This window comes from Plutella xylostella, chromosome 10, assembly GCF_932276165.1.
Source record: "Plutella xylostella chromosome 10, ilPluXylo3.1, whole genome shotgun sequence".
Classification (NCBI taxonomy): Eukaryota; Metazoa; Arthropoda; class Insecta; order Lepidoptera; family Plutellidae; genus Plutella; species Plutella xylostella.
Genome location: NC_063990.1, coordinates 11505936 through 11533589, shown reverse-complemented (window position 1 = coordinate 11533589; position 27654 = coordinate 11505936). Strand labels below are relative to the sequence as shown.

General features: G+C 48.9%; 1 protein-coding gene and 1 long non-coding RNA gene across 13 annotated transcripts in view; one reads left to right on the top strand and one right to left on the bottom strand.

Moving 5' to 3' along the window:
* LOC125489031 overlaps positions 1-27654 on the bottom strand; it is a 102709-nt gene that overhangs the window by 49506 nt on the left and 25549 nt on the right. Inside the window, exon 4 of the long non-coding RNA XR_007266683.1 lies at positions 23334-23539. This is a non-coding gene — a long non-coding RNA (uncharacterized LOC125489031). The remainder of the gene's footprint in view (positions 1-23333; positions 23540-27654) is intronic.
* The window catches only part of LOC105391845, a 98001-nt gene that overhangs the window by 67620 nt on the left and 2727 nt on the right, over positions 1-27654 (top strand). For 10 of the 12 annotated variants that reach the window (XM_048623329.1, XM_048623336.1, XM_048623328.1 and 7 more), the window contains 43 exons: positions 62-361; positions 445-750; positions 838-1476; positions 1560-2501; positions 2603-3532; positions 3621-3935; positions 4019-4351; positions 4463-5071; positions 5166-5798; positions 5904-6212; positions 6298-6630; positions 6795-7100; positions 7186-7488; positions 7572-7889; positions 7969-8289; positions 8376-9008; positions 9095-9394; positions 9508-9816; positions 9929-10570; positions 10684-10989; positions 11094-11420; positions 11524-11826; positions 11911-12207; positions 12418-13062; positions 13151-13459; positions 15961-16587; positions 16669-16980; positions 17122-17430; positions 17515-17841; positions 17930-18550; positions 18647-18955; positions 19222-19524; positions 19622-19930; positions 20218-20535; positions 20619-20918; positions 21008-21481; positions 21847-22206; positions 22440-22643; positions 23351-23533; positions 23746-23934; positions 24022-24984; positions 25100-25297; positions 25462-27564. In XM_048623329.1, the coding sequence (XP_048479286.1) occupies positions 62-361; positions 445-750; positions 838-1476; positions 1560-2501; positions 2603-3532; positions 3621-3935; positions 4019-4351; positions 4463-5071; positions 5166-5798; positions 5904-6212; positions 6298-6630; positions 6795-7100; positions 7186-7488; positions 7572-7889; positions 7969-8289; positions 8376-9008; positions 9095-9394; positions 9508-9816; positions 9929-10570; positions 10684-10989; positions 11094-11420; positions 11524-11826; positions 11911-12207; positions 12418-13062; positions 13151-13459; positions 15961-16587; positions 16669-16980; positions 17122-17430; positions 17515-17841; positions 17930-18550; positions 18647-18955; positions 19222-19524; positions 19622-19930; positions 20218-20535; positions 20619-20918; positions 21008-21481; positions 21847-22206; positions 22440-22643; positions 23351-23533; positions 23746-23934; positions 24022-24984; positions 25100-25297; positions 25462-27564 (19377 nt within the window). The remainder of the gene's footprint in view (positions 1-61; positions 362-444; positions 751-837; positions 1477-1559; positions 2502-2602; positions 3533-3620; positions 3936-4018; positions 4352-4462; positions 5072-5165; positions 5799-5903; positions 6213-6297; positions 6631-6794; positions 7101-7185; positions 7489-7571; positions 7890-7968; positions 8290-8375; positions 9009-9094; positions 9395-9507; positions 9817-9928; positions 10571-10683; positions 10990-11093; positions 11421-11523; positions 11827-11910; positions 12208-12417; positions 13063-13150; positions 13460-15960; positions 16588-16668; positions 16981-17121; positions 17431-17514; positions 17842-17929; positions 18551-18646; positions 18956-19221; positions 19525-19621; positions 19931-20217; positions 20536-20618; positions 20919-21007; positions 21482-21846; positions 22207-22439; positions 22644-23350; positions 23534-23745; positions 23935-24021; positions 24985-25099; positions 25298-25461; positions 27565-27654) is intronic. The other 2 variants (XM_048623335.1, XM_048623337.1) reach the window with 2 other exon arrangements.

Here is a 27654-nt window from a genome sequence, read left to right as displayed (position 1 = left end):
GATTATTATAAAATCTGATATAAAATGCATACACGTAATACCTACCTAAATATTTTTACAGATGCAACTCCATTCGACTTGTGCAACCCATCTCCTTGTGGCCCGAACACTGAATGTAACAACGGTGTATGCACTTGTCAGCAAGAATACCACGGAGATCCCTATGTGGGCTGCCGGCCAGAATGTACAGTGAGCACAGATTGTCAAAGAAATCAAATTTGTGTTAACAAAAAGTGCACCAACCCCTGCCCATCAACTTGTGGAACGAATGCGCACTGCGAAGTAATCAACCATGTTCCCATGTGTAGTTGTCCAAGCGGATACACTGGAAATGCGTTCGTAGCCTGCAATGTAGTTCAAGGTAAGTTGCGAAAATTTTAATTAATTAATAGTTCTTCAATCATTCTTTTAAATTAAAAGTTAATTATTACATATTTTTTACAGCTTCTCTACCAAGCAACCCTTGTAATCCGACTCCATGTGGACCGAACAGTCAATGCAGAGAAATAAACAATCTCGCAGTTTGTTCATGCGTTCAAGGGTATTCCGGAAATCCTCCAACTTGTAGGCCAGAATGTACCACTAGCGCCGAGTGTCCTTTGAACAAGGCTTGTAACAGTTTGAAGTGTATTGACCCTTGTAACGGGGCTTGCGGCATTGGAGCTCTCTGCCAAGTTGTAAATCACAATCCCATATGCTCTTGTCCCAACGGCTACACTGGAGATCCGTTCAATAGATGCACACTTAAACGTATGTATTTTTATTTTGATTTATGAGAAATATAACTATGTTTTTTTTAAAGTAGGGGAGAGTAAAAATTCTTATTTTCACTTACAGCTTTGGAAACTCCGCCCCAAATAAATCCATGCATGCCGTCTCCTTGCGGCCCCAACTCTATTTGTCAACCAATCAATGAATCCCCGTCGTGCTCTTGCATGGCCACGTTTATTGGATCGCCACCGAACTGTCGCCCCGAGTGCGCGAGCAACAGTGAATGTCCCAGTAACATGGCATGCATACGGAACAAATGTTCAGACCCGTGCGTGGGAGCTTGTGGATCAGAAGCACAGTGCCGAGTTGTGAGCCATACACCCATGTGTGTTTGCCCACCGGGGTACAACGGCGATCCTTTCGTCTCGTGTCGTGTGCAAGCGGACATTGTACCAGTTGAAAGGCCCACACCGTGCTCGCCTTCCCCATGTGGAAGCAATGCAGTCTGCAGGGAACAAAACAACGCAGGCTCATGCACTTGCTCGCCTGGATACTTCGGAAACCCTTACGAAGGATGTCGACCGGAATGTACTGTAAACACGGACTGCCCCTCGAATAGAATATGTCAACAGAATAAATGTCAAGACCCTTGCCCTGGCACTTGTGCTGTGAATGCACTGTGCCAGACTGTCAATCATGCTCCAATCTGCACTTGTAATCCAGGTTACACTGGTAACCCATTCCAAAACTGCTATATACAACAAGGTAACTAAAGCCACATGTATAAAATTATAAAATAACTAGTTAATTCAATAGTACACTTTCACTAATTTATTGCTTTGTTACAGAAATTGAAATCACATCAAATCCATGTTCACCATCTCCTTGCGGTCCCAACAGTGTCTGTAAAGAAATAAACCAACAGGCTGTATGCAGTTGTATGCAAGAATATCAAGGCGTTCCACCTAACTGCAGGCCAGAATGTGTGGTCAGCGCTGAATGTGCAGCAAATAAGGCATGTCTTGGAATGAAATGCAGTGACCCTTGCGTTGGAAAATGTGGCCAAAATGCTCGATGCCATGTTATAAACCACAGCCCAATATGCTCATGCTTGGAACGATACACCGGCGATCCATTCAGTCGATGCTATCCCTTAACGGTGATCACCGCAGTCAGCGACGAACCAAAGAACCCCTGCTTACCTTCACCGTGTGGTCCATTCAGTGAATGTAGGAACAGTAACGGTGTACCTTCATGTTCGTGTCAGCTAAACTACATCGGCGCGCCACCGGCATGTCGCCCGGAGTGCACCATCAACTCCGACTGTCCTAGCAATGCTGCTTGCATCAATCAGAAGTGTAAAGATCCTTGCCCTGGTTCTTGTGGTCTCAATGCCAGATGTATCATGCAGAACCATACGCCGATATGTACTTGCTTCGAAAATTATGCTGGGGATGCTTTCACTGAATGTCGGCCAGTCGTAGAGGCGATACAAGACGAGACTGATCCTTGCAATCCGTCACCCTGCGGTGCTAATGCCGTGTGTGACAATGGCCAATGCACTTGTTTGCCAGAATTTCAGGGAGATCCCTATTTTGGATGTCGTCCAGAATGTGTACTCAGCTCGGATTGTCCTCAAGACAGGGCCTGTCTAAGAAATAAGTGTGTAAATCCTTGCCAAGGTGCTTGCGCTTCAAATGCCATGTGTGAGGTTATAAATCATGTACCCATGTGTAGATGCCCAGAACGTATGACAGGAAATGCATTTGTCCAATGTGTAGTTATGGATGGTAAGTTTGAGTACCTACAATAAAAATTAGAACATAATATATTATGTAAGCACAAGGTCATTATATTAAAGTAAATTTTAATTTTAATATTTTCCTTTCAGTCGTAAAACCACAACCATGTCAACCGAGCCCTTGTGGACCTAACAGTCAGTGTCGCGACATTAACGGGCAGGCGGTTTGTTCGTGTATATCTGGATACATAGGGAGCCCCCCGTCATGTCGACCAGAGTGCACCGTTAGTACCGACTGCTACCCGGCGGAAGCTTGCAGCAATCAGAAATGCATTAATCCTTGCCAAGGCACATGCGGAGTTGGAGCTAAATGTCAAGTTATCAACCATAACCCCATCTGTTCATGCCCATCACAGTACACAGGAAACCCATTCACGAGATGTATACTTCAACAGTTTGAGCCACAACGCACGAACCCTTGTGAACCATCACCATGCGGATCGAATGCAGTCTGTAAAGTAATATCTGAGAACCCATCATGTTCATGTCTTCCTGAGTATTTCGGGTCACCACCTTACTGCAGACCAGAGTGCGTCAGCAATTCTGAATGTTCAAGTAATCTCGCCTGTGTAAATCAAAAATGCGTCGATCCTTGTGTGTCAGCGTGTGGGGTCAACGCACAATGCCATGTTGTCAGCCATTCTCCATCTTGTACTTGCATGTTCGATTACACCGGCAATCCTTTCATAGAATGTCACAAAGTGGAAATTATACAAGATTTCGCTTCACCTTGTGAACCATCTCCATGTGGCGCAAATGCTGAATGCAGGGAATATAACGGCGCCGGATCCTGTACTTGTCTTCCAGAATATTACGGCAACCCTTACGAAGGATGCAGACCGGAATGTATTGTGAATACCGACTGTCCATCAAACAAGGCGTGCTCGCAGAACAAATGTCGTGACCCCTGTCCGGGTGCTTGCGGACCCAACGCTGTCTGCCAAGTTGTCAACCATGCACCGTCTTGTACATGCGATCGTGGATACACCGGTGATCCATTCCGTTATTGTTCTCCAGAACGTAAGTTTATCTATCGATGATATGCTGATAATTACATACGCATCGAAAATTTTGATTATTTTACTAACGTTTATGTTAATTGTTATAGCTGTTATGGATACTCCGGTCGACGTTTGCCGACCATCACCATGTGGTCCTAACAGTCAGTGCCGAGAGGTGAACAGCCAGGCTGTATGCTCGTGCATGCCGAACTACATGGGCGTACCTCCGGGATGTCAACCGGAATGTGTTATCAGTACTGACTGTAATTTGGACAAAGCGTGTATCAACCAGAAATGTGTCAATCCATGCACCGATGCCTGCGGTTTGAACGCCGAATGTAGAGTAATTAACCATAGCCCGATGTGCACATGTAAAGCACGGTACACTGGGGATCCATTTACCAGATGTCTTCCCATACCACGTAAGTATATATTTTTAAGCTTTTCCTCCCTTATATTCTGCTTCACTTTTGGATAAATTCTTATGAAACTTTGCATTTTTCAGCACCTGTTGCTAATGCCGAGTTGGAACCGTACAGGAATCCATGTGTGCCATCGCCATGTGGCCCCAACTCCATCTGCCGTGAAACTGGAAATGTGCCATCTTGTTCTTGTATGGCCACATACATTGGAAGTCCACCAAACTGTCGGCCTGAGTGTACCATAAACGCGGAGTGTCCGAGCGCTCAAGCTTGCATGCAGCAAAAGTGCAGAGATCCCTGCCAAGGCTCGTGTGGAGTAAACGCTCTGTGTACAGTCACTTCTCATACACCGATCTGCACTTGTCCTGAAGGATATACAGGAGACGCATTTACTATGTGTTCACCGAAAGCACCAGGTACGTTAATAATTAAATTGAATAAATTCATTTCAGATCAAATTCGTAGTTGTTGGGGTTACAGCAGCAGAAATTGTGACATGATAATATAATATATTGTTGTATTTTCAGTTGAGCAAGATATCCCGGACCGGTGCAACCCATCACCATGTGGCCCTAATGCAGTTTGTCGGGACGGAGTGTGCACGTGCATAGAAGAACATCAAGGCGATCCGTACCTCGGATGTCGACCGGAATGTGTGCTCAGCACCGACTGTCCTCGAGACAGAGCATGTGTCAGAAACAAATGTGTAGACCCTTGTCAGGGCACATGTTCAGCGAACGCTGTCTGCAATGTGATCAACCACGTGCCAATGTGCAGTTGCCCTCAAGGAATGACTGGAAATGCTTTCTACGACTGTCAACCGGTTAGAGTACCAGTAGTAACAAACCCGTGTATACCTTCACCGTGCGGTCAGAACAGTCAGTGTAGAGAAGTGAATGGACAAGCCGTCTGCACTTGTGCACCTGGATACATGGGCAGTCCGCCATTATGTAGACCTGAGTGTGTAGTTAGCTCCGACTGTCCTCTGAATAAAGCATGTAACAATCAGAAATGCATTAATCCATGCGTGGGAACCTGTGGCGTTGGAGCAAAATGTGAAGTAGTAAAACATAACCCCATCTGTAGCTGCCCACCGATGTACACTGGAGATCCGTTTACGAGATGCTCGCCATTCGGTAAGTAGCCTCAACTCTTCTAATTTCATTAGCTTAAGTGGTTTTCCAATTTAGGTACATACAAGCATAATTAACAATACGGTATATTTTTCAGCACCTGTTGTAGCTGATGTGACACCTTGCACTCCTTCACCCTGTGGCCCGAACTCAATTTGCCAAGATGCCTCTGGTTCGCCGTCCTGCACCTGCATGCCGAATTTCTTTGGTTCACCACCTTACTGTAGACCAGAATGCACCAGCAACAGTGAATGTGCGACTAACCTCGCCTGCATCAACCAGAAATGTACAGACCCGTGCATCAATGCATGCGGATTGAACGCGCAGTGCAGAACCATCAGTCATTCACCCATGTGCTTCTGTGAAAACGGATACAGCGGAGATCCATTTACGAATTGCCAACTGATTCAACAAATTGAGCCCGAGAGAACCAGCCCATGCGAACCATCGCCATGTGGACCTAATGCCATATGCAAAGAACAAAACTCCGCTGGCTCTTGTACTTGTTTACCAGATTATATCGGCAATCCTTATGAAGGATGTCGCCCAGAGTGTACCATCAACACTGATTGCACACCGAACAAAGCGTGCATTCGGAATAAGTGTCAAGATCCTTGTCCAGGCACCTGCGCCACTTTAGCCAGTTGTATAGTTGTTAATCATTTGCCGACTTGCACATGTCCGTCAGGATATACCGGAGATCCATACAGATTCTGTAATGTTAAAGAAGGTAAATATTTATGATTTCTGGTTCATCATAATTTACATAGAAATACTATATAAAGAACACGTTTATCTATGTCATCGAAATTTATATAAATGTTCATATTTTCAGTTACACAAGATCCTGTAACGCCTTGTGCTCCAAATCCTTGTGGGCCAAACAGCATCTGTCGTCCAGTTAATGGTCAAAGTGTGTGCTCTTGCATGCCAAACTACATCGGGACTCCACCGGGCTGTCGACCTGAATGTACCGTCAGCTCCGAGTGTCCAGCAGACAAGGCTTGCGTCAACAACAAATGTACCAACCCGTGCCCAAGCCATTGCGGACAAAACGCCAACTGTAAGGTCACCAACCACAGCCCAATGTGCAGTTGCCGACCTGGATATATTGGTGATCCATTTACTCGTTGCAGTCCACAACGTAAGTTGTAATTCAACATAGTAGTTTAGTTTTGGAAGATGGACTAAATCGAACCAAGTTCTAAACTTATTTAATTTCTTTTTAGCACCAGTACAGGACAATCCTATCGGCTATGTGAATCCGTGCGTGCCGAACCCATGTGGAAACAATGCCATTTGTCGGGACTCCAACGGATCTCCATCGTGTGTCTGCATGACGGAGTACCAAGGAGTTCCCCCGAACTGCAGGCCCGAGTGTGCCATCAGCCAGGACTGTCCGTCCAACTTGGCGTGCACCAACATGAAGTGCAGGGACCCCTGCCCCGGCAGCTGCGGACACAACGCAATGTGCAACGTCTATAATCATATTCCAACTTGCACTTGTCCACAAGGATTTTCTGGGGATCCATTCACAGAATGTCGTATAACACCAGTTCAAGGTAGGTTTATATCTATACCTATGTGTTGTGTGTGTATGTATATAATCTATGTAACTTGTGTATTTGTTGGTGTACAAATAAATAATATTGTATCTATCTATCAAATTATTTTATTCTTGTTATTATTTAAAAGTGATTCTTACATTTCTATCTTCGTATTTCAGATGAAGTTCAAAATATTGATCCCTGCAATCCATCACCGTGTGGTTTCAATGCTCAATGCAGAGATAATGGAATTTGCGAATGTCTCAGTGAATATCAGGGAGACCCATACTTTGGATGCAAACCCGAGTGTGTGTCGAACATGGAGTGTCCTCAAGATAAAGTGTGTTCGAGAAATAAATGCATTGACCCGTGTCCCGGCACTTGTGCAGTGACGGCGACGTGCAACGTTTACAACCACATTCCAATGTGCTCGTGCCCTGAGGGAATGACTGGAAATGCGTTCGTCGACTGCCGCAGAGTTGAAAGTAAGAATCTTTGAAATATTACTTTACTAACTAAATACTCATTTCAAGTATAAACGGAAAAATAATTATTAAATTCTTCTTACAGCGATTCAAACACAGCCCTGCAACCCAAGTCCTTGTGGTCAAAACAGTCAATGTAGAGAGATAAACAACCAGGCTGTTTGCTCTTGTCTTCCAACTTACATCGGAAGCCCTCCGTTGTGCAGACCGGAGTGTACCATCAGTGCTGAGTGTCCACTTAATGAAGCTTGCAACAATCAGAAATGTATCAACCCTTGCGTTGGCACTTGTGGACTTGGTGCTAGATGTGAAGTGGTCAAACACAACCCAATATGTTCGTGTCCTTTACAGTACACGGGCGACCCATTCATTCGATGCACGCCAATCGGTAAGTTTCAATCAATCAATACACAAAAAAAACTGTATTTATTTAAAACAGATCCGCTACTAATATAGTATTTTCTGTTTCAGTTGTAGCTTCACAAGCACCAATAGACCCATGCACTCCGACCCCTTGCGGTCCGAATTCCATATGCAAAGTTATAGGAGAGTCTCCGTCATGCACTTGCCAATCAACCTTCATCGGGTCGCCTCCGAACTGTCGGCCGGAATGCGTCAGTAACTCGGAGTGCGCCACCAACATGGCGTGTGTGAATCAGAAGTGCAGGGACCCGTGTCCCGGCAGCTGCGGCTACAACGCAGACTGCAGGGTCGTCAGCCACGCGCTCATCTGCTCGTGTCCGTTTGACATGACCGGCGATCCAATGGTTTCTTGTAATCCAGTTAGAGGTAATTATAACTTTTATTTTCAGATCGATTTTATTAAAAGTATTTTTCGTGTGTCTAACATTTTTTTAACTTCTTTTAGATGCCATAATCGATTATTCATCACCATGCGATCCATCGCCTTGCGGTATAAACGCAGAATGCACAGTTAGAAACAACGCTGGATCATGCAGATGTCTAGAGTCCTATGTCGGTAACCCACACGAGGGTTGCCGCCCAGAGTGTGTGATCAACAGTGACTGTTCACCAAGACTCGCCTGTGTTCAGAATAAATGCAGGGATCCATGCCCCGGAGTCTGTGCTCCGAATGGTGTCTGCCAAATCATCAACCACGTGCCTTCGTGTTACTGTCCACCAGGGCTTACTGGAAACCCGTACTCTTACTGCACCGAAATGGTTCAAGGTATGTTTAAAGATATATTTTTTATCGATTCAAAAAGTTATAATTTTATAGTTAACCATTTATTAAATGTACTTTTTTGTTTCTAGATGTCGTGAAACTGACACCGTGTACGCCATCTCCCTGTGGGGCCAATAGTCAATGTCGAGAAGTGAATAGTCAAGCTGTTTGTAGCTGCCAGAGCGATTACATGGGAAGCCCGCCCAACTGTCGTCCTGAGTGTACCATCAACAGCGAATGTGCCAAAGATAAGGCGTGTATCAACCGCAAGTGCGTGAATCCGTGCGCCGGGCAATGCGGGCGGAATGCCAACTGTAGAGTGATCGCTCACAATCCGATATGTTCATGCCAAGAACGGTACACGGGAGATCCTTTCAGCAACTGCGTTCCAATACCTATACCAACAACACCATTGCAGGATTCAAATCCTTGCTTACCTTCGCCATGCGGGCCAAATTCACAATGCCAGGAATACGGAGGAAACGCTCGCTGCACTTGTCTACCCAACTTTATTGGTTCACCACCCAGATGTAGACCGGAATGTACAGTTAGCTCTGAGTGTAATGCCAACAGCGCCTGTATAAACAACAAATGCGTGGACCCATGCCCGGGAGCATGTGGTAACAATGCTCAGTGTAGCGTTGTGAATCACCTGCCCATTTGTTCTTGTATGCAAGGTTACACGGGAGATCCATTCTCTAACTGTTATCTGAAACCACAAGGTAAGCTTACTTACAAAGTACACACACAAAACAAGTTTCTGTAAATACATGTAGTCGTATTTTACTCATGAGCGTCTTTTTTACAGAAGTGGAAGCCGTAGACCCTTGTTCACCTTCCCCATGCGGCTCGAATGCTATATGCAGAGATGGTTCCTGCACTTGCATAGAGGAGTACCACGGGGACCCGTACTTCGGATGCAAACCAGAATGTGTATTGAACTCAGACTGCCCGAGGGACAAAGCCTGCATGAGGAACAAATGTGGCGATCCATGTGCTGGAACTTGCAGCGCTGATGCCACATGCCAAGTCATCAACCACATCCCCATGTGCTCATGTCCTCCTGGCACCACTGGATCTCCGTTCTACTACTGCAGCAAGATTATGGGTAAGAAAATGTGTATCATTTATGCATGTAATTTGAAAATAAGCTTGTTACTATCATAAGCAGGGGCGACGCTGACGACGCTGAATGAAAGCTAATAGGTACTTTTATTACAGATACACCAGTACAGGTGAACTTATGCCAACCGTCACCGTGTGGTCCAAACAGTCAATGCAGAGAAGTCGGAGGTCACGCAGTCTGCGTCTGCGTCCAAGGTTACCTCGGAAGTCCACCGAACTGTAGGCCTGAATGTACAGTCAGCACTGACTGCAATTTGAACAGAGCTTGCTCCAACCAGAAATGCATAGATCCATGTCCAGGTGCCTGTGGAAGGAATGCTCAGTGCGTTGTAGTGAATCACAACCCTGTGTGCAGTTGTCTATCTGGGTACTCTGGGGATCCATTTTCGATTTGTCAAATAATACGTAAGTATTTTAATGAATATTTTTTTTACCACATATTGTTTTTTTAGTAGGTCTATGTTGCCCGTACGAATCAAAGCATTAGCTAACAGTAATATGCGCCTTTTATTTTCAGCTGCTGATCCACCAGCCAAGGTGAACCCGTGCATGCCGTCCCCGTGCGGTCCAAACTCTCAATGCACACAAATCGGAGATAATGCAGACTGCAGATGTTTGCCGGACAATATCGGTTCACCGCCTAATTGCAGACCTGAATGTGTCAGTAACACTGAGTGCCCATCCAACAAGGCTTGTATCAACCGAAAATGCGCAGATCCCTGCCCAGGGTCTTGTGGCGTGAACGCCGAGTGCCGAGTAGTGAGCCACACGCCCATATGCCTGTGTCAAAGAGGTTACACAGGAGATCCATTCTTGTATTGCAACCTTCAAGTGCAGGCTATTGAACAGGAACGCCCAACGCCGTGTGTGCCTTCTCCATGCGGTGCTAACGCTGAATGTAGGGAACAAAACGGAGCAGGATCTTGTGTTTGCATTCCGGGATACTTCGGAAATCCTTACGAACAATGTAAACCCGAATGCGTGGTGAATTCAGACTGTCCTTCCAACAAAGCCTGCTCTCAGAACAAATGTGTTGACCCATGTCCTGGCACGTGCGGCATCAGTGCTCTCTGCCAAGTTATCAACCATGTGGCTTCTTGTTCGTGTCCTGATCAGTACTACGGTGATCCATACAAGATTTGCGCCTTTAAAACTCAAGGTGAAACATTATTTTTTATAAGTAGAAGTTTTTACAACTTGAATCATACGATTAACTAGTTACATTATTCCAAGCTAAAGAGCGTGCTATTAATATAAATTTCTTAATTTTAGATGAACCAACAGACCCTTGTAATCCATCTCCGTGTGGACCAAACAGTCAGTGCAAATCTCAAAACGGAGTAGCAGTTTGCACATGCCTCAGTGGCTACCTGGGATCCCCACCGATGTGCCGACCGGAGTGTACTACCAGCTCTGAATGCCCGTTGGATAAAGTGTGTGAAAATCTCAAATGCGTATCTGCTTGCCCTGGGTCCTGTGGCATCAATACGGACTGTCGAGTAATAAAGCATAGCCCAATTTGCACCTGCAAGCAAGGATACACTGGCGATCCGCTGTCTCGCTGCTACAATCTGCCAGGTATGTAAATACTATTCAAGTTCAGAATGTATCAACAAGACATGTACATAAATATTTAAATGTGTTTCAATAGATATGTACTAAAACTAATACTTCTTTCACAGAATCTACACCAGTCGAAAGAGAGCCAGTTAATCCATGTCTACCATCGCCATGCGGACCAAACTCCCAATGCCGAGATATCGGCGGAGTACCGTCATGCTCTTGTTTATCTGGCTTCATTGGAAGTCCACCGTATTGCAAATCAGAGTGTGTCAGAAACACCGACTGTAGCAACGACAAAGCTTGTATTAATACCAAATGCCAGAACCCTTGTCTTGGGTCCTGTGGAACCAACGCCCTGTGCAACGTCGTCAATCATACACCAATGTGCTCGTGCCTTGAAGGATACCAAGGCGATCCGTTCTCCATATGCACTGTTAAACCTCAAGGTAAACTATTCAAAATGTTGAGCTATGCTTTTATTCAAAATGAAATATTCCTATGTTACGAAGAAGACTAACGTTGATATTAAAAAAATATAAATTATTACAGATCCCCCACAACACATCGATCCATGCTACCCATCCCCTTGCGGCGTGAACGCGCAATGCAACAATGGCGAATGTACTTGCTTACCCGAGTATCAAGGAGATCCTTACTTCGGATGTCGACCTGAATGCGTCCTCAGCACAGACTGTCCACTTGACAAGGCTTGTATCCGCTCCAAGTGTGTGGACCCTTGTCGCGACATGTGCGGAGTGGACGCTCTGTGCAATGTCTACAACCACGTCGCCGTCTGCACCTGCCCTAGTGGCATGTCTGGAAATGCGTTTACTAGATGCATGAAGATTGAAAGTGAGTACCTAAATAATCGTTTTGATTTTCATTAGCTTGCAAAAGTTTGTAAGAGTACGCTAACATTTGTATTATCTTTCACAGAGCCAATTAACCGACCGTGTGATCCGTCACCGTGTGGTCAAAACAGTATCTGCAGGGAAGCCAACGGCCAAGCTGTCTGTGCCTGTGTTGAAGGATACATCGGAAATCCTCCTAATTGTCGACCTGAATGTATACAAAGCTCAGATTGTTCGCCATCACAAGCCTGTATCAATCAGAAATGTCAGAACCCATGCCCCGGTGCATGTGGGGTTAATGCAGACTGTAATGTGATCAATCACAACCCGATATGTTCTTGCCCAGCAAGATACACAGGATCACCATTTACTCACTGTTATGGTAAGTTTAAGCATATCACATAAGAGAAGTACGGTCAGCTGCATAAGTTGTTATACCTTGTCAAACTGACGAAACGTCAATGATTAAATGAATGGATAGACGGTTTCTTAGATTGACAAGGTTCGAAAGTGTATAGCTACTTATGCAGCTGACTGTACCTATATAGGACTCTTTCTTAGAACTAGTATTTATCGATACATATTTTTTCAGTTCAAGTCCAGGAAGAACCGAAGAATCCTTGCATTCCATCACCATGTGGTACTAACGGGTTATGTAAACCTAACGGCGACTCTTACGTATGCTCTTGTCAGCCATCGTTCGAGGGAACCCCCCCACAATGTCGACGCGAGTGCTCCACCAGCGACGACTGTTCATTTGACAAGGCCTGTATTAACTACAAATGCATGGACCCTTGCCCCGGCTCTTGCGGCATCAATGCTGTGTGCACAACCAGGCTTCACAGCCCAATGTGCTCATGCCAAAATGGATACAGTGGTGATCCGTTCACTTCATGTTTCTTAATACCGCAAGCCGTTGAGTCTATTGACCCATGTAATCCAACACCTTGTGGGTCAAATGCTCGCTGCAAGACATCACGAAATGGAGCTGCAGCGTGTATGTGTGAACCAGGATACTTCGGCAACCCCTACGAGGGTTGTAGACCTGAATGTGTTGTAAACACAGACTGCCCATACAACAAGGCGTGTATGCAGAATAAATGCGAGGATCCTTGTCCTGGAGTATGCGGGTCGACTGCACTGTGTCAAGTCGTCAACCATGTACCATCTTGTAACTGTGCTCCTGGATATACCGGGAACCCGTACTCGTATTGTTATATTATCATCAATGAACCTGGTAAGCATCATTCTTTTCTTTTTATAAGTCATTTGTTTTTTTTGTATATAAGTTTAACAAGATAAACGAGCATTTTTTTTTCTTTCAGATCCAGTACCACAAAATCCGTGCATACCAAATCCATGTGGAAGTAATTCGGTTTGTAGGAACAATAATGACCAAGCTACATGTTCTTGTATGCCAGAATTCTTCGGATCTCCGCCCAACTGTCGACCAGAATGTACGGTCAACTCCGAATGTGATTCTTCCAAGAGTTGCATTCGTCAGAGGTGTGTGGACCCATGCATCGGAGTGTGCGGACAAAACGCTGAGTGTAGAGTTGTGAATCATGCGCCTTTGTGCTCATGTCCTATTGGGTACCAAGGAGATCCGTTTTCGTTCTGCTCTATCGTACAAAGTGAGTAAAATGGCAACGTATATTAAAGGAGGATGGGCAAAAATATATGGGAGCTGGGACCACCCTCCAATAGCAATAAGACTAACATCGTTGGATAGGTCTTGTCAAAAGGAATAACTTTTGCTTTGACAGCTTTGTTGTCACAGTTGTCCGTTCAGAGATATTTGACTTATAAGTTCCGATACTCGTCATTTTATTTATTTATTTTATTATATTGGTACACAAACAGTTATAAGAATACAGAGTTTCAAACATATACAATATGAGGTTACATTTCCTTCCTATAACCGACGAGAGTGCACACTTCAGTTTAATTATTAAATTTTGAAAATATTAGCTAAGAGCTAGTTATCACTACAGTATAACATGCAGGTACGATAATTTAATAAAACATATATAAGAATTAATATAGCAACCTGTAAATAATTAGTTATCAGATATTGACAGTTTGGCAAGTGCCCTTTTGAAGGTGGAAAGTGGCTGTCCCAAGATATCAATAAACTTATTTTCACTAACGAGATCATTGTACAAGCGGCATGCCCTGTGCAAAGGATTGTAAAAAGCAGCATTTATTGTTGTGGAAGGTATTCTAAAAAGTTTAGGATTTCTGAGTCTGTAATTTGTATTTATTTCAATCTGTTCAAGTAGAGAGGTGTGTGAGATGTTATTTGTTATCTTATAAAGCATTAACAGAGATGCCTGGTCACGCCTACTGTCAAGCCGGTCCAGTTTGAAATACTGTAGTCGTTCATTGTAGTCTGACAGAGAGCGCCTGATCCCATAGCGTGAGGCCAACATCCGTAGGAACTTCTTCTGTATGCGTTCCAGCCGAGCACAATGTACTGCATAGTAGGGAGACCAGATAACCGACCCATACTCAAGGATACTCCTTACTAGTGATAAATATAAAGTAATAGCACTTTTGGGTGACTTGAATTCTTTGGTTACACGCATAATGAAACCAACGAGTTTGTTACACCTTGCTGATAGATATTCATACTGTTCCTTAAACAAAAGTTTTTGATCGAAAATGACCCCGAGATCCTTGACCTCGGATTTGTGGCCAATTATAATATCATTCAATGAGTAACCAAATCTAATCGGTTGCAGACGACGCGTGAATGAAATTGAATGGCATTTGCTGATGTTAAGATGCATTTGGTTAGCACGGCACCAGTCAGAAACTGGAGGGTCGTCAGGGAGAGAGTTGTACACCTTGGGAGACACTTGTCAGCTTTGGTGAACTTCCAGTTCCGCTTCCAGCTTTGGTCCAGCCTCCAATAGCAGTAAGATGAACTGACGAGTATCGGAACTTATAAGTCAAATATCTCTGAACGGACAACTGTGACAACAAAGCTGTCAAAGCAAAAGTTATTCCTATTGACAAGACCTATCCAACGATGTTAGTCTTAATGCTATTGGAGGGTGGTCCAGCCTCCAATAGCAGTAACATGAACTGACGAGTATCGGAACTTATAAGTCAAATATCTCTGAACGGACAACTGTGACAACAAAGCTGTCAAAGCAAAAGTTATTCCTATTGACAAGACCTATCCAACGACGTTAGTCTTACTGCTATTGGAGGGTGGTCCAGCCTCTAATAGCAGTAAGATGAACTGACGAGTATCGGAACTTATAAGTCAAATATCTCTGAACGGACAACTGTGACAACAAAGCTGTCAAAGCAAAAGTTATTCCTATTGACAAGACCTATCCAACGACGTTAGTCTTACTGCTATTGGAGGGTGGTCCAGCCTCTAATAGCAGTAAGATGAACTGACGAGTATCGGAACTTATAAGTCAAATATCTCTGAACGGACAACTGTGACAACAAAGCTGTCAAAGCAAAGGTTATTTCTATTGACAAGACCTATCCAACGACATTAGTCTTACTGCTTTTGCAGGGTGGTCCAGCCTCCAATAGCAGTAAGATGAACTGACGAGTATCGGAACTTATAAGTCAAATATCTCTGAACGGATAACTGTGACAACAAAGCTGTCAAAGCAAAAGTTATTCCTATTGACAAGACCTATCCAACGATGTTAGTCTTAATGCTATTGGAGGGTGGTCCAGCCTCCAATAGCAGTAAGATGAACTGACGAGTATCGGAACTTATAAGTCAAATATCTCTGAACGGACAACTGTGACAACAAAGCTGTCAAAGCAAAAGTTATTCCTATTGACAAGACCTATCCAACGACATTAGTCTTACTGCTATTGGAGGGTGGTCCAGCCTCTAATAGCAGTAAGATGAACTGACGAGTATCGGAACTTATAAGTCAAATATCTCTGAACGGACAACTGTGACAACAAAGCTGTCATAGCAAAAGTTATTCCTATTGACAAGACCTATCCAACGATGTTAGTCTTAATGCTATTGGAGGGTGGTCCCAATCTGCCCATTGTCATTTCATACACCTAACATGTAGAACAATAAAAACAGTACACCTATGTTTATAGAGAATCAATACAAAATAATAACATTATTATGTCTTTTCAGAAGCCCCGGTTGAAGATAGGAATCCCTGTGTACCATCACCATGTGGCCCGAATGCACTTTGCCAAGTATCTAACCAATCACCAGTGTGTACCTGTTTGGACCAGTTCATCGGATCTCCGCCGAACTGTCGTCCAGAGTGCACCGTCAACTCCGACTGTCCCAGTACAAGAGCTTGCATCAACCAGAAGTGTAAGGACCCATGCGCCGGCGCATGTGGGCTACAAACAATATGCCAAGTCTATCAACACTCCGCCATGTGCAGTTGCAGGGAAGGTTATACAGGAAATCCATTCCAAAGTTGCTACATCAAGGAAAAGATTGAAGCTGTCCCTGTAGTATACGATAAATGCAACCCAAGTCCTTGCGGATCAAACGCAGACTGTAACGACGGGCAATGTACTTGTAGACCTGGCTTCTTCGGTAATCCGTACATGAGCTGCCGACCAGAATGCACTCACAACTCTGACTGCAGCCAAAACCTCGCATGCAGCAACAACAAATGCGTCAACCCGTGCATTAATCTTTGCGGACAGAACGCCGTGTGCGAAGTGTACAACCATATTCCCATGTGCAGTTGTCCGTCTAACACCACAGGCAATGCGTTCTTCTCTTGCAATGCTGTATTAGGTAAATTATTTTTTTTAATTAAATTTATCTCTATTTTTGTAATTAGGGAGCTTTAAATAAACGTTATATTCTTTTTTACAGAAACACCAGTACAGCGCAACCCATGCGAACCCAACCCTTGTGGGCCGTTCAGTGTATGTCGCACGATCGGTGAACAAGCCATGTGCTCTTGCATTATTGGCTACTCTGGAGTTCCGCCATCTTGCCGACCGGAATGTTCCGTCGACTCTGACTGCACCAGCCTCATGGCGTGCTCCAACCAGAAGTGTGTTGACCCTTGCAGAGGCTCATGTGGATTAAACGCTGAATGCAGAGTTCACTATCACAAGCCTATTTGCTACTGTAGAAATGGATTTACTGGAGATCCGTTCAGTCAATGCACGGTTATTCAACGTAAGTGGTTATGTCAATTTATTTTTTTCATCTATACTAAAATAGTAAATTTCAAATTTTACTCATAGAGCATAATCGTAAAATTTTCTACTGTCACCATGATGGTAATTTTTATGTTTTTAAAATATAATCTTTTTTCAGGTGAACCTATAAGAACTGCACCATGTGAACCATCGCCATGTGGACCCAACTCAGTTTGCAGAGCTGTAGGAGAGTCTCCTTCTTGCTCGTGCTTGACCGGGTTCATTGGCAATCCTCCTTACTGCCGTCCTGAGTGCGCTTCTAACAGCGAGTGTAGTTACGATAAGGCGTGCATCAACAACAAGTGCGCCGACCCATGCGTGGGAGCCTGCAGTCAAAATGCTGACTGCAGAGTCATCAGTCACTCACCGCAATGCATTTGCCGGCCAGGCTATGAAGGAGACTCTTTTGACCGATGCGTACTAAGAGGTGAGTTTAAACGAATAAGAAATTTAGCGTTATACCTATATAATTTTGGTAGAAAATCATTGCTCACATAAATATCTCCTTTAGTTCCAGTGACAAGACCAATGGATCCAGTCAACCCGTGTCAACCGAACCCTTGTGGACCAAATGCAATTTGTCAGGAAAGAAATAATGCTGGAAGCTGCACATGTATAAGTGGCTACTTTGGAAATCCTTACGAAGGCTGTCGTCCAGAATGTCTACTAAACTCGGACTGTTCTGACAACTTAGCATGTATCATGAATAAATGCCAGGACCCTTGTCCTGGTTTGTGCGGATCTAACGCCGATTGTCAAATGGTCAATCATGTTCCGAAATGTATATGCATCAACGGCTACGTTGGTAATCCATACAGCAACTGCGTGCTGAAAGAAGGTATGTTACTCAAATTGGCCTGTGTTGTCTGTTATTGTTAGGTCCAGCTAATTAAATTAATGGTATTTATCTAACTCTTCTATTTCAGAAAAAGTGCAAGACCCATGCAATCCATCTCCATGTGGTCCTTACAGCACTTGCAAGAATGTCAACAACCAAGCGATATGCACGTGCTTCTCTGACTACGTTGGAAGCCCACCTAACTGTAGACCTGAATGCGTGACCAGCCCCGAATGCCCTCTGAATAAGGCATGCGTGAGACAGAAATGTGTGGATCCTTGTGTTGGCACTTGTGGAGAAAACGCGCAATGCCGCGTCCACCGCCACAGTCCGTACTGCACTTGCTTACCTGGTTTTGAGGGTGATCCTTTCATTCGTTGTGCTAAAGAAAGATTAAACGTGCCAGCTAAGCCACCACCATGCGAGCCGAATCCTTGTGGACCTTTCTCAGTGTGCCGAGATGTCGGTGGTTCAGCTATTTGCAGCTGCAAGGAGGGCTACGTCGGGGCGCCGCCTCGATGCGGCCCCGAGTGTACCATCAACGAAGACTGCCCCAACAACAAGGCTTGCGTCCGTGAGAAGTGTGCTGATCCTTGTATCGGCTCTTGTGGAGCAAATGCGGACTGCAGGGCCATGAACCATTTGGCCATTTGTACTTGCCCGAACGGGTACCGCGGCGATCCTTTCGTTAGCTGCTACGCCTATGATGGTAAGATTTTTTCAATTGTATATCATCATCGTTAGCGTGAGCTGGTAATGGTCAATTACTGGATATATTGCATGAACAAATATAATTTATTTACAGAACCCAAAGACACCACACCGATAGATCCTTGTGCAAGTTCACCGTGTGGTATAAACGCGCAGTGCAACAACGGCGTCTGTTCTTGCAACCCTGGATACCACGGCAACCCCACCATCGAGTGCAAACCAGAGTGCACTACTAATGACGACTGCTCCAAACAAATGACTTGTATCAATTACAAATGTGTGAACCCTTGCATAAATGCATGTGGGCAGGATGCGATCTGTAATGTGTACAATCATATTGCAATCTGCGAATGTCCTGTTCCATTACAGGGTGATCCATTTATTGCATGTAGACGAGTTATAGGTAAGTTAGTTATTATTTTTCTTTACGCACAATATTTATATGAATATGGTTCCCTCTTCACTATACACTATTATATTATTTATCTATATTGTAGTGTAATGTTTACCATTAAAGAATCTCCACAATTCTTCTTCTATACTTTTTTCCTATTTAAAATGTAATTAGTTATTTGGTCCACGGTATCTCTTTTTCTTCATACGTATATACCTCTCTACTTTTCCTCAACTCGCATGCATACTTCATAATTTCTTCCATTCCCCTACCAGCACCTTCTGTATCGGACCCTTGCACGCCGAACCCTTGCGGCCCCAACACTATCTGCCGTGCGGCCGGCACCGTGGCGCACTGCTCGTGCCGCCCCGCCACCGTGGCGGAGGCGCAGGCCTGCTCGCCCGAGTGCCGCAGCGACCAGGACTGTCCCCGGGACAAGGCCTGCAGGAACAACCACTGCCAGGACCCTTGTCCGGGCAGCTGCGGCGCCAGAGCCGTGTGTCGCGTCACACAGCACTCGCCCATCTGTGTCTGCCCTGAGGGCTACGTCGGAGATCCCTTCATTCGGTGCTTGCCAGGTTAGTAGTTGAAGACGAAATTTATCTTGTAACCTGCTATCTACTTACATTTATTTCCATATATTTAACACAAACACTCTTCAATTTATTTCAACAGCACTTGAAAGTGAGCCCAAGAAGAGTACACCCTGTCAGAATTGTGGTCCAAACGCCGAGTGCGTGGACAGTCAGTGTCAATGCCGAGTCGGCTATTTCGGTCAACCACCGAACTGTCGGTACGAGTGCCTGAGCTCCGGCGACTGTCCGTGGCACCTGATGTGCCTGAACCGTCGCTGCGTGGAGCCGTGCCGCGGCGCGTGCGGGGCGGGCGCCGAGTGCCGCGCCGTGGCCCACGAGCCGCGCTGCCACTGCCCGCCGCCCACCACCGGGAACCCACTCGTCCAATGTCGACACATCGAACCAAGCCGTAAGACAAACAACACAGGAACATTGCTATTTATTTTTCGATTTTCGCGGAACTTTATCCATTCTATATGTGCGTTAAAGACATGACAAAAGAAGGCTAGGATAGCGGAAATATGGCCGTCCAGATCTTTGCATTTAAAGCTTAGGCATGGGTTTTACTTGTAAAACTGGACGTGTCGTTATTTCCGACGGTTCGTCAATATGTAGGAAAGCTTGTGAAGTTTGCTGTCCTCGAACGTATGTAATAAATTGTGCCAAGTTACTTATTATTTTACGATAACTTTACAGAGATTCCACCACCGAATGACCCTTGCAATCCCTCGCCTTGCGGACCTGGTGCTATATGCCGCACCCGCGGCGCCGGCGCGTCGTGCGAGTGCGAGCCGGGGCTGCGCGGGGACCCCTACTCCGGCTGCCGGCCCGAGTGCCTCGCCGACTCCGACTGCCCCACCACCAGAGCCTGCATCAGGTCTCACTGCAAGGATCCTTGCCAGGGAACTTGCGGCATTGGAGCCGACTGCGAGACTGTCAACCATATTCCGCTTTGCTCTTGTCCGCAAGGAACACGAGGAAATGCTTTCGAAAGATGTGACGTCATAATGCAAGGTAATTATTAATAAAATCTGGTACGAACACTAAACCTTGATTTCTTTACGAAGTGGTATTGATTAACAATTTGTTTGTCACAGCACCCCCCTGCACGCCGTCCCCGTGCGGCCCGGGCGCGCTGTGCACGGTGTCGGGCGACTCGGCCGTGTGCTCGTGCCCGGCCGGCACCGCGGGCGACGCGGCCGCGGCCGGCTGCCGGCCCGAGTGCGTCGTCAGCTCCGAGTGCCCACGCGACCGCGCCTGCGTGCGCAACAAGTGCATCGACCCCTGCGTCGGCGCTTGCGGCAACAACGCGCTCTGCAGGGTGTTCGACCATGCGCCGATATGCTCGTGCCCACCGGCCCTTACCGGGGATCCGTTCTTGGACTGTAGACCTAAAGGTAACCTGAATATAATGTTTTAATAATGCATGTTTACATCATTTACTTATATTCATAAACTCTCAATAACCTGAAACGTCTATTTACAGAAAAATCACCACCTGTTACATACGACCCGTGCGAGCCCAACCCTTGCGGACCTCACGGCACTTGCCGCGACGGCTTCTGCAGCTACCCGGAGTGTGTCGTGAACGACGACTGCCCCGGCGACCGCGCCTGCATCAACCGCAAGTGCGCCGACCCCTGCGTCGGCGCCTGCGGCCTCAACGCCATCTGCACTGGAGTCAGGCATACAGCCGTGTGCTCCTGTCCAGCCGGCTTCACAGGCTCGCCGTTTGTCGGCTGTGAGAGGATCACGATCTCTACACCACCACCAGCTGTTCCCGAATGTGTTGGTGATGATCAATGTGCGGACAATGCGGCGTGTATAGACTCGCGCTGCATCACGCTGTGCTCGCCCGGCAACTGCGGCTACAACGCGCGCTGCCTCGCGCGGCAACACCGGGAGCGGTGCGCCTGCATGCCAGGCTTTGAGGGAGACGCTTACACTGGATGTTACTCAGGTAAATATTTTAAACCAAGAAGAATAATCATTTAACAAATAATATTTTACCATATGAACTGTCAAACAATGTATATATATATATATATGTGGGGACATCTCACACACGGCCATCCGACCCCAAGCTAGGCAGAACCTGTGTTATGGGTATCGGACAGCTGATATATCTACACAAATACATTGATAGATAGATACTAAATATAAATATCAACACCCAAGACCTGAGTACAAATATCTGTCTTTAAACAAATATCTGCCCCAGCCGGGAATCGAACCCGGGACCTTCGGCATAGCAGTCAGGGTCACTAACCACTACGCCATTCGACCGTCTAATGTAGGTATTATAACGATGTGTTGTTATTCCAGTGCAATGCCACAGCAACAACGACTGCCCAGACGACGAGAGCTGCGAGGGCGGTTCATGCGTGAAGGTTTGCTCGCGAGTACGTTGCGGAACCCAAGCACATTGCGTCGCGCGCGGCCACACGGCCTCCTGCGCTTGCGACGCGGGCGCGCGCGGCGACCCCTGGACCGGCTGCCGGCGCGAGGAGTGCTCTGTCGACGACGACTGCCCCGCCGCGCTGGCGTGCCGCCGGGGCAGCTGCCAGGACCCCTGTCCTGGCGCCTGCGCAAGGGACGCCGTCTGCTCCGTCGCACGACACAACCCCATCTGTGAATGCCCCAGAGGAACGGAGGGCAACCCGAAGACCGAATGCAGAAGAATAGGTATGTAGTACATACTATGTACATAAAACTTCATATAAGTTGCGCAACACAATTTTCGGGTCTCACGTCTAAAATTTAATACAGTCTATTCTCATGTCTAACTGAGTGTCATTGAAGACGTTCGTAATTCCCAGATAGATCCTAGGAGCTTGACACCAGAATAAAATATTAATATTGATTTGTAGCTCGAATGTTTCAATAAATGAGTTTGCTAACGTGTAACGTATTTTCAGTAATGGACACGGTAGAGTGCGTGATGGACGCGGAGTGCGGGCCGGAGCTGGCGTGCCTGCAGGGCCGGTGCCGCGACCCGTGCGACGCGAGCTCCTGCGGCGTGCGCGCCGTGTGCCGCGTGGCCAACACGCTGCCCTTCAGGACGCTAGTGTGCGAGTGCCCTAAACCACTCACCGGCGACGCCTCCGTACAATGTAACCCACGTGAGTATACCAAAACATTCTGCGTGTGAAATTCAATTATCTAATTATTTTTCTCTTTTCTAGGTAATAATTTGTGAAGAGATAGTTTAATAATCCGTGTTGACGTTTTTTGTTTGAATAATGCAGATTACGTGGCAATCTTCGCAATACGCCGTAAGATTTTAGAGAGATTAATATCCGACGATAACTGTGATCAACAAGTTCAGTGACGAACTGTCGGTATGTTGACGAGATGATGTCAAACACATCTTTGTATGTAATATGGAAATACCATTTACGATTCACTTTATATTTATGTACATACACTAAAGACTATTTAAATAATAAGTGTAAATATGCACTTAATTTCTTGCAATGGTCTTCCTAGATATAATCCACAACACATGTATAGATAATCAAAGCACCTTTGAATAAGTACACATACAACGAATTGCACGTACATGTATAAGGAAACAAATAATTACTTACATGACGTAGATGTTTAGTTAGACCTTCAGGGGTCATAGCCATACGACTGGTTTCAATAACTGAATTTACATATATGTGGTCGTACCGGAATTTCTTCAAATAATGGCCGGTTGCCCTATACCTGACCGAGCCCATTATTTGAAAGAATTTCCGCTTCACCTACTACGGTGTAAGCAGCACCTGCAATCCAGTAATAACAAAAACAAACAAAGCAGCACTAACCTCACTCCCCACCACAGGAGGCGAATGCTCGGACGACAGCTCATGCGGCGACGACGAGCGCTGCGCGAGTGGGCGCTGCGTGGCCGCGTGCGCCGCGGGCGCCTGCGGGGTGGGCGCCGAGTGCCGCGCCGGTGGGCACCGCGCCCAGTGCGCCTGTGTGCCGCCGCTAGTCGGTGATCCTAATGTCGCCTGCTCGCCTGGTAAGTCTGAAACAATTAAATGTCCTTTAGGAAGAGTTATGTAGTAAAGCCAAGAAAAACAATGACAACGATTGGCAGAATATCGGGTTTTATTCCACTTTGTAATTGTAAACTTTGTAAAATTTATTTCTATTTTTTTATTTTTCTGCGGGATACTTATATGTTTATTTATTGTGGTGCAAAAAAACCTATATCAAACAAAAAATTGCCAGGAACCCCGGGAGCGCAATGCACGTCCGACTCGGAGTGCGGCGCGGCGGAGGCGTGCGTGGCGCAGCGCTGCGTGTCGGCGTGCGCGGGCGCGTGCGGCGCCGGCGCGCTGTGTGCGGCCCAGCAACACCGCGCGCGCTGCTCCTGCCCGCCCGGCACCGCCGGCGACCCCGCGCGTGCTTGCTACACACGTATGTTCCTCTACATTGAATACCTTTATACATGTTATAATACTATTATATATTATGTATACATTAATAATACCGATGAAATTTCAGCCGAATGTACCAGCGACGACAACTGTCCGTTCGACAAGACATGTGTGAACAACTACTGCCAGGACCCGTGCCAGATGGGCTCCCCGTGCGGGCGCGGCGCCGAGTGCTCGGGCGTGGCGCACGCGGCGGCCTGTCGCTGCCCCGCGGGCGCGCAGGGCGACGCGCGCCGCGCCTGCGTCACCGCCGCCTGCCAGTACAACGAGGACTGCCACGACACGCACGTGTGCGACCGTCTCAACCGAGTGTGTCGCCCGGCGTGCGCCGAAGATGCCTGCGCGCCCGGCGCCCTGTGTGCCGCTAGCGCACATCGTGCCGTGTGCTCGTGCCCGCCCGGCCGCTCCGGCGACCCCTACAGCCGCGGCTGCGCTGACGCCGTCTCGCCCCCGGGCTGCTCCGCGGATGCGGACTGCGCAGCGCCGCTGGCGTGCGTGGCGGGGCGCTGCACGGACCTGTGCCGCGCCGCGCCGTGCGAGCCGGGCCTGCTGTGTCGCCACGTGGACATCCTGCCGCTGCGCGCCGTGGCCTGCGTGTGCCCCGACGGCGGCCGCGTCGCCCCCGACAGCGGCTGTCGCTCACCACCTAATGCTGAATGCTCATCGGACTCGGACTGCTCCTCGAGCCAGAGCTGTCGCCGCGGCAGCTGCGTGGAGGCGTGCCGCGCCGACCCGTGCGGGCTCAACGCGCTGTGCGACTCTGTAGACCACGTGTCTAAATGCTCGTGCCCACCCGGTTACCTAGGCAACCCACGCACCGAGTGCAACCCGCAGCCGCGCCAGCCCGCCGTGTGGGAGTGCTACCGCGACGCGGAGTGCGGGCCGGAGCGCGCGTGCGTGGAGCGTGCATGCGTGTCACCGTGCGTGGACGCGTGCGGCCACGGCGCGCTGTGCCGCGCCATCGACCACCAGCCCGTGTGCACGTGCCCGCGCGGCTACCACGGAGACCCTACTGTTAGATGTCTACCACGTAAGTCTCTTTCTCTATGTATATAACTATACCGCCATAAAACTTTCTAAAATTGGAGTATGCATAAAAATACAAAAGTGCATCCTTAACCTTATCATAAAAACCGTTGTTACAGCATCAGAAGACAAATCAATCATCCTAGTGAGCTGCAAGGCCAACTCGGACTGTTCGCTATCGCAGGCTTGCATCAACGGCGCGTGCGCGGACCCGTGTGCGTGCGGCCCCCACGCCGAGTGCACCGTCGTGCGCCACCACCCCGTGTGCTCCTGCCAGCAGGGACACTCCGGCAACCCATACACTGGATGCGTTAAAGGTACGTGTTACGGGCATGTGTAAATGCGGCTATATCATGAGATAATACACTCGTAGGTATATAGTTCTTGACTATGTTTATATTTTCTTCTTCCATATGGATGTAGGTACCTATGTATTATGATGAATACGAAATAGTTTCTTGACTATATTTTCTTGTTCCAGTTGGATGTGAAACGAACTCGGACTGCCCGGACAGCGACACGTGCTACAACGGGCAGTGCGTGAGCGCGTGCCTGGTGGAGGCGGCGTGCGCGGTGAGCGCGGAGTGCTACGGCGCCGCGCACCGCGCGCAGTGCCGCTGCCCCGCCGGCACGCGCGGCGACCCGCGGACCCGCTGCGCGCGCGCCGACTGCGAGCTGCACGCCGACTGCGCCGACGACCACGTGTGCGAGCAGGGCGCCTGCCGCCCCGCCTGCGCCGCGCAGCCCGCGCCCTGCGCGCCCAACGCCGACTGCTTCGCCCGCAACCACGCCGCCTCGTGCCGCTGCCCGCCCGCGCTGCCGCTCGGGGACCCGCTCGTCTACTGCCAGAAGATCAAGGTCATCGGCGAGCCGGAGTGCCGCATGGACGGCGACTGCCCCAGCGGGCGCGCGTGCCTGCGCGACCAGTGCCGCGAGCCCTGCGCCGAGCTGCGCCCGTGCGTGGGCTCCGCGCGCTGCTCCGTGTCCGACAGCACGCCCTTCCGGACGCTCATCTGCCGCTGCCCCGAGGGCTACATCCCCGACGACCAGGGCGCGTGCCGGCCGGCCCAGCTGCCGCCGCTCAGCTGCTCCAGCGACCACGACTGCAGCGAGCGCGAGGCCTGCATCAACCGCATGTGCCGCAACCCCTGCGACTGCGGCGACAACGCCGAGTGCTTTATCAAGGAGCACCGGCCCGTGTGCACGTGCCGCGCGGGCTACGGCGGCGACCCGCACCGCGCCTGCCGCGTGCTGGGCTGCCGCGCCGCCGGCGACTGCGAGCCGCAGGACGCCTGCGTCAACGGCCTCTGCATCAGCCCGTGCCTGCTCAACTCCACCTGCGGGCCCAACGCCGAGTGCTACGCGGAGCGCGGCGCGGCGCTGTGCCGCTGCCCCGCCGGCTACGAGGGCGACGCCTACGTGGGCTGCAGCCCCGTCGAGTGCCGCTCCAACGGAGACTGCCCCCTGGACAAGCAGTGCCACGCGCACCGCTGCATCGACCCCTGCCTCACCGGAAACAACTGCGGCGCTAACGCCCAATGTCTCGTCCGAAACCACATACCGGTTTGCAAATGCGAACCCGGCTACGACGGCAGCCCGTACATCGAATGTCGGCGACAGATCACCGCCGAGTGCTCGGTGGACGCGGACTGCCCGGCGCAGCAGGCGTGCCTGGGCGCGGCGTGCGTCGACCCCTGCTCGTTCCTGCGGCCGTGCGACGCGCCCGCGCGCTGCGCCGTGTCCGACACGCTGCCCGTGCGCACCATGCTGTGCACGTGCCCGCCCGGCTACGTGAGCCAGGGCGGCGGCGTGTGCCGCCCGCAGACGCCCATCGAGGAGGTGGCGTGCGAGCTGGACCTGGACTGCAACTCCAACAGCGCGTGCATCTCGGCCGTGTGCCGCAGCCCGTGCCGCTGCGGGCCGCACGCCGCGTGCGTCATCCGCGAGCACAAGCCCGTGTGCGCGTGCGAGCCCGGCTACTTCGGCGACGCGCGCTCCGGCTGCTTCAGCGTGGAGTGCCGCGCCGACAGCCAGTGCGCCGACGACGAGACTTGCATCAACTCGCGCTGCGTGCCCGCGTGCGCCGCCGAGCCCGACGCCTGCGCCGACTCCGCCGAGTGCTACGCGGTGCGCCACCGCGCCGAGTGCCGCTGCCGGCCCGGCACCGCCGGCGACCCCGCCGTGGGCTGCTCCCCGGTCGGCTGTCGCGCCGACTCGGACTGCCCGTCGGACCGCGCCTGCGAGAACGCCAAGTGCGTGGAGCCGTGCACCAGCTCGCCGTGCAGCGCGCCCGCCGAGTGCCGCGTGGTGGAGCACGAGCTGCACTGCGTGTGCCCGCCCGGCCACCGCGCCACGGACGCGGGCTGCGCGCGCGACGACGAGCGCGAGTGCCGCGCCGACCCCGACTGCCCCTCCGGCACCGCCTGCCTCAACGCGCGCTGCGTCAACCCCTGCCTCGACTCCACGCCGTGCGGAACTAACGCGCAGTGCTCAGTGGCCGACTCTCTGCCGGTCCGCACAATGATCTGTGAATGCATACCGGGCTACAGTGGAAACGCTCTCGTCGAGTGCACACCGAACAGACGTAAGTTGCTATTTTCTGATAAGTACCCTATTGTTACTTACCTGTTTTTTTTACATTTATTTGCCCGGAATCTATTAAAACTGTTCTAAA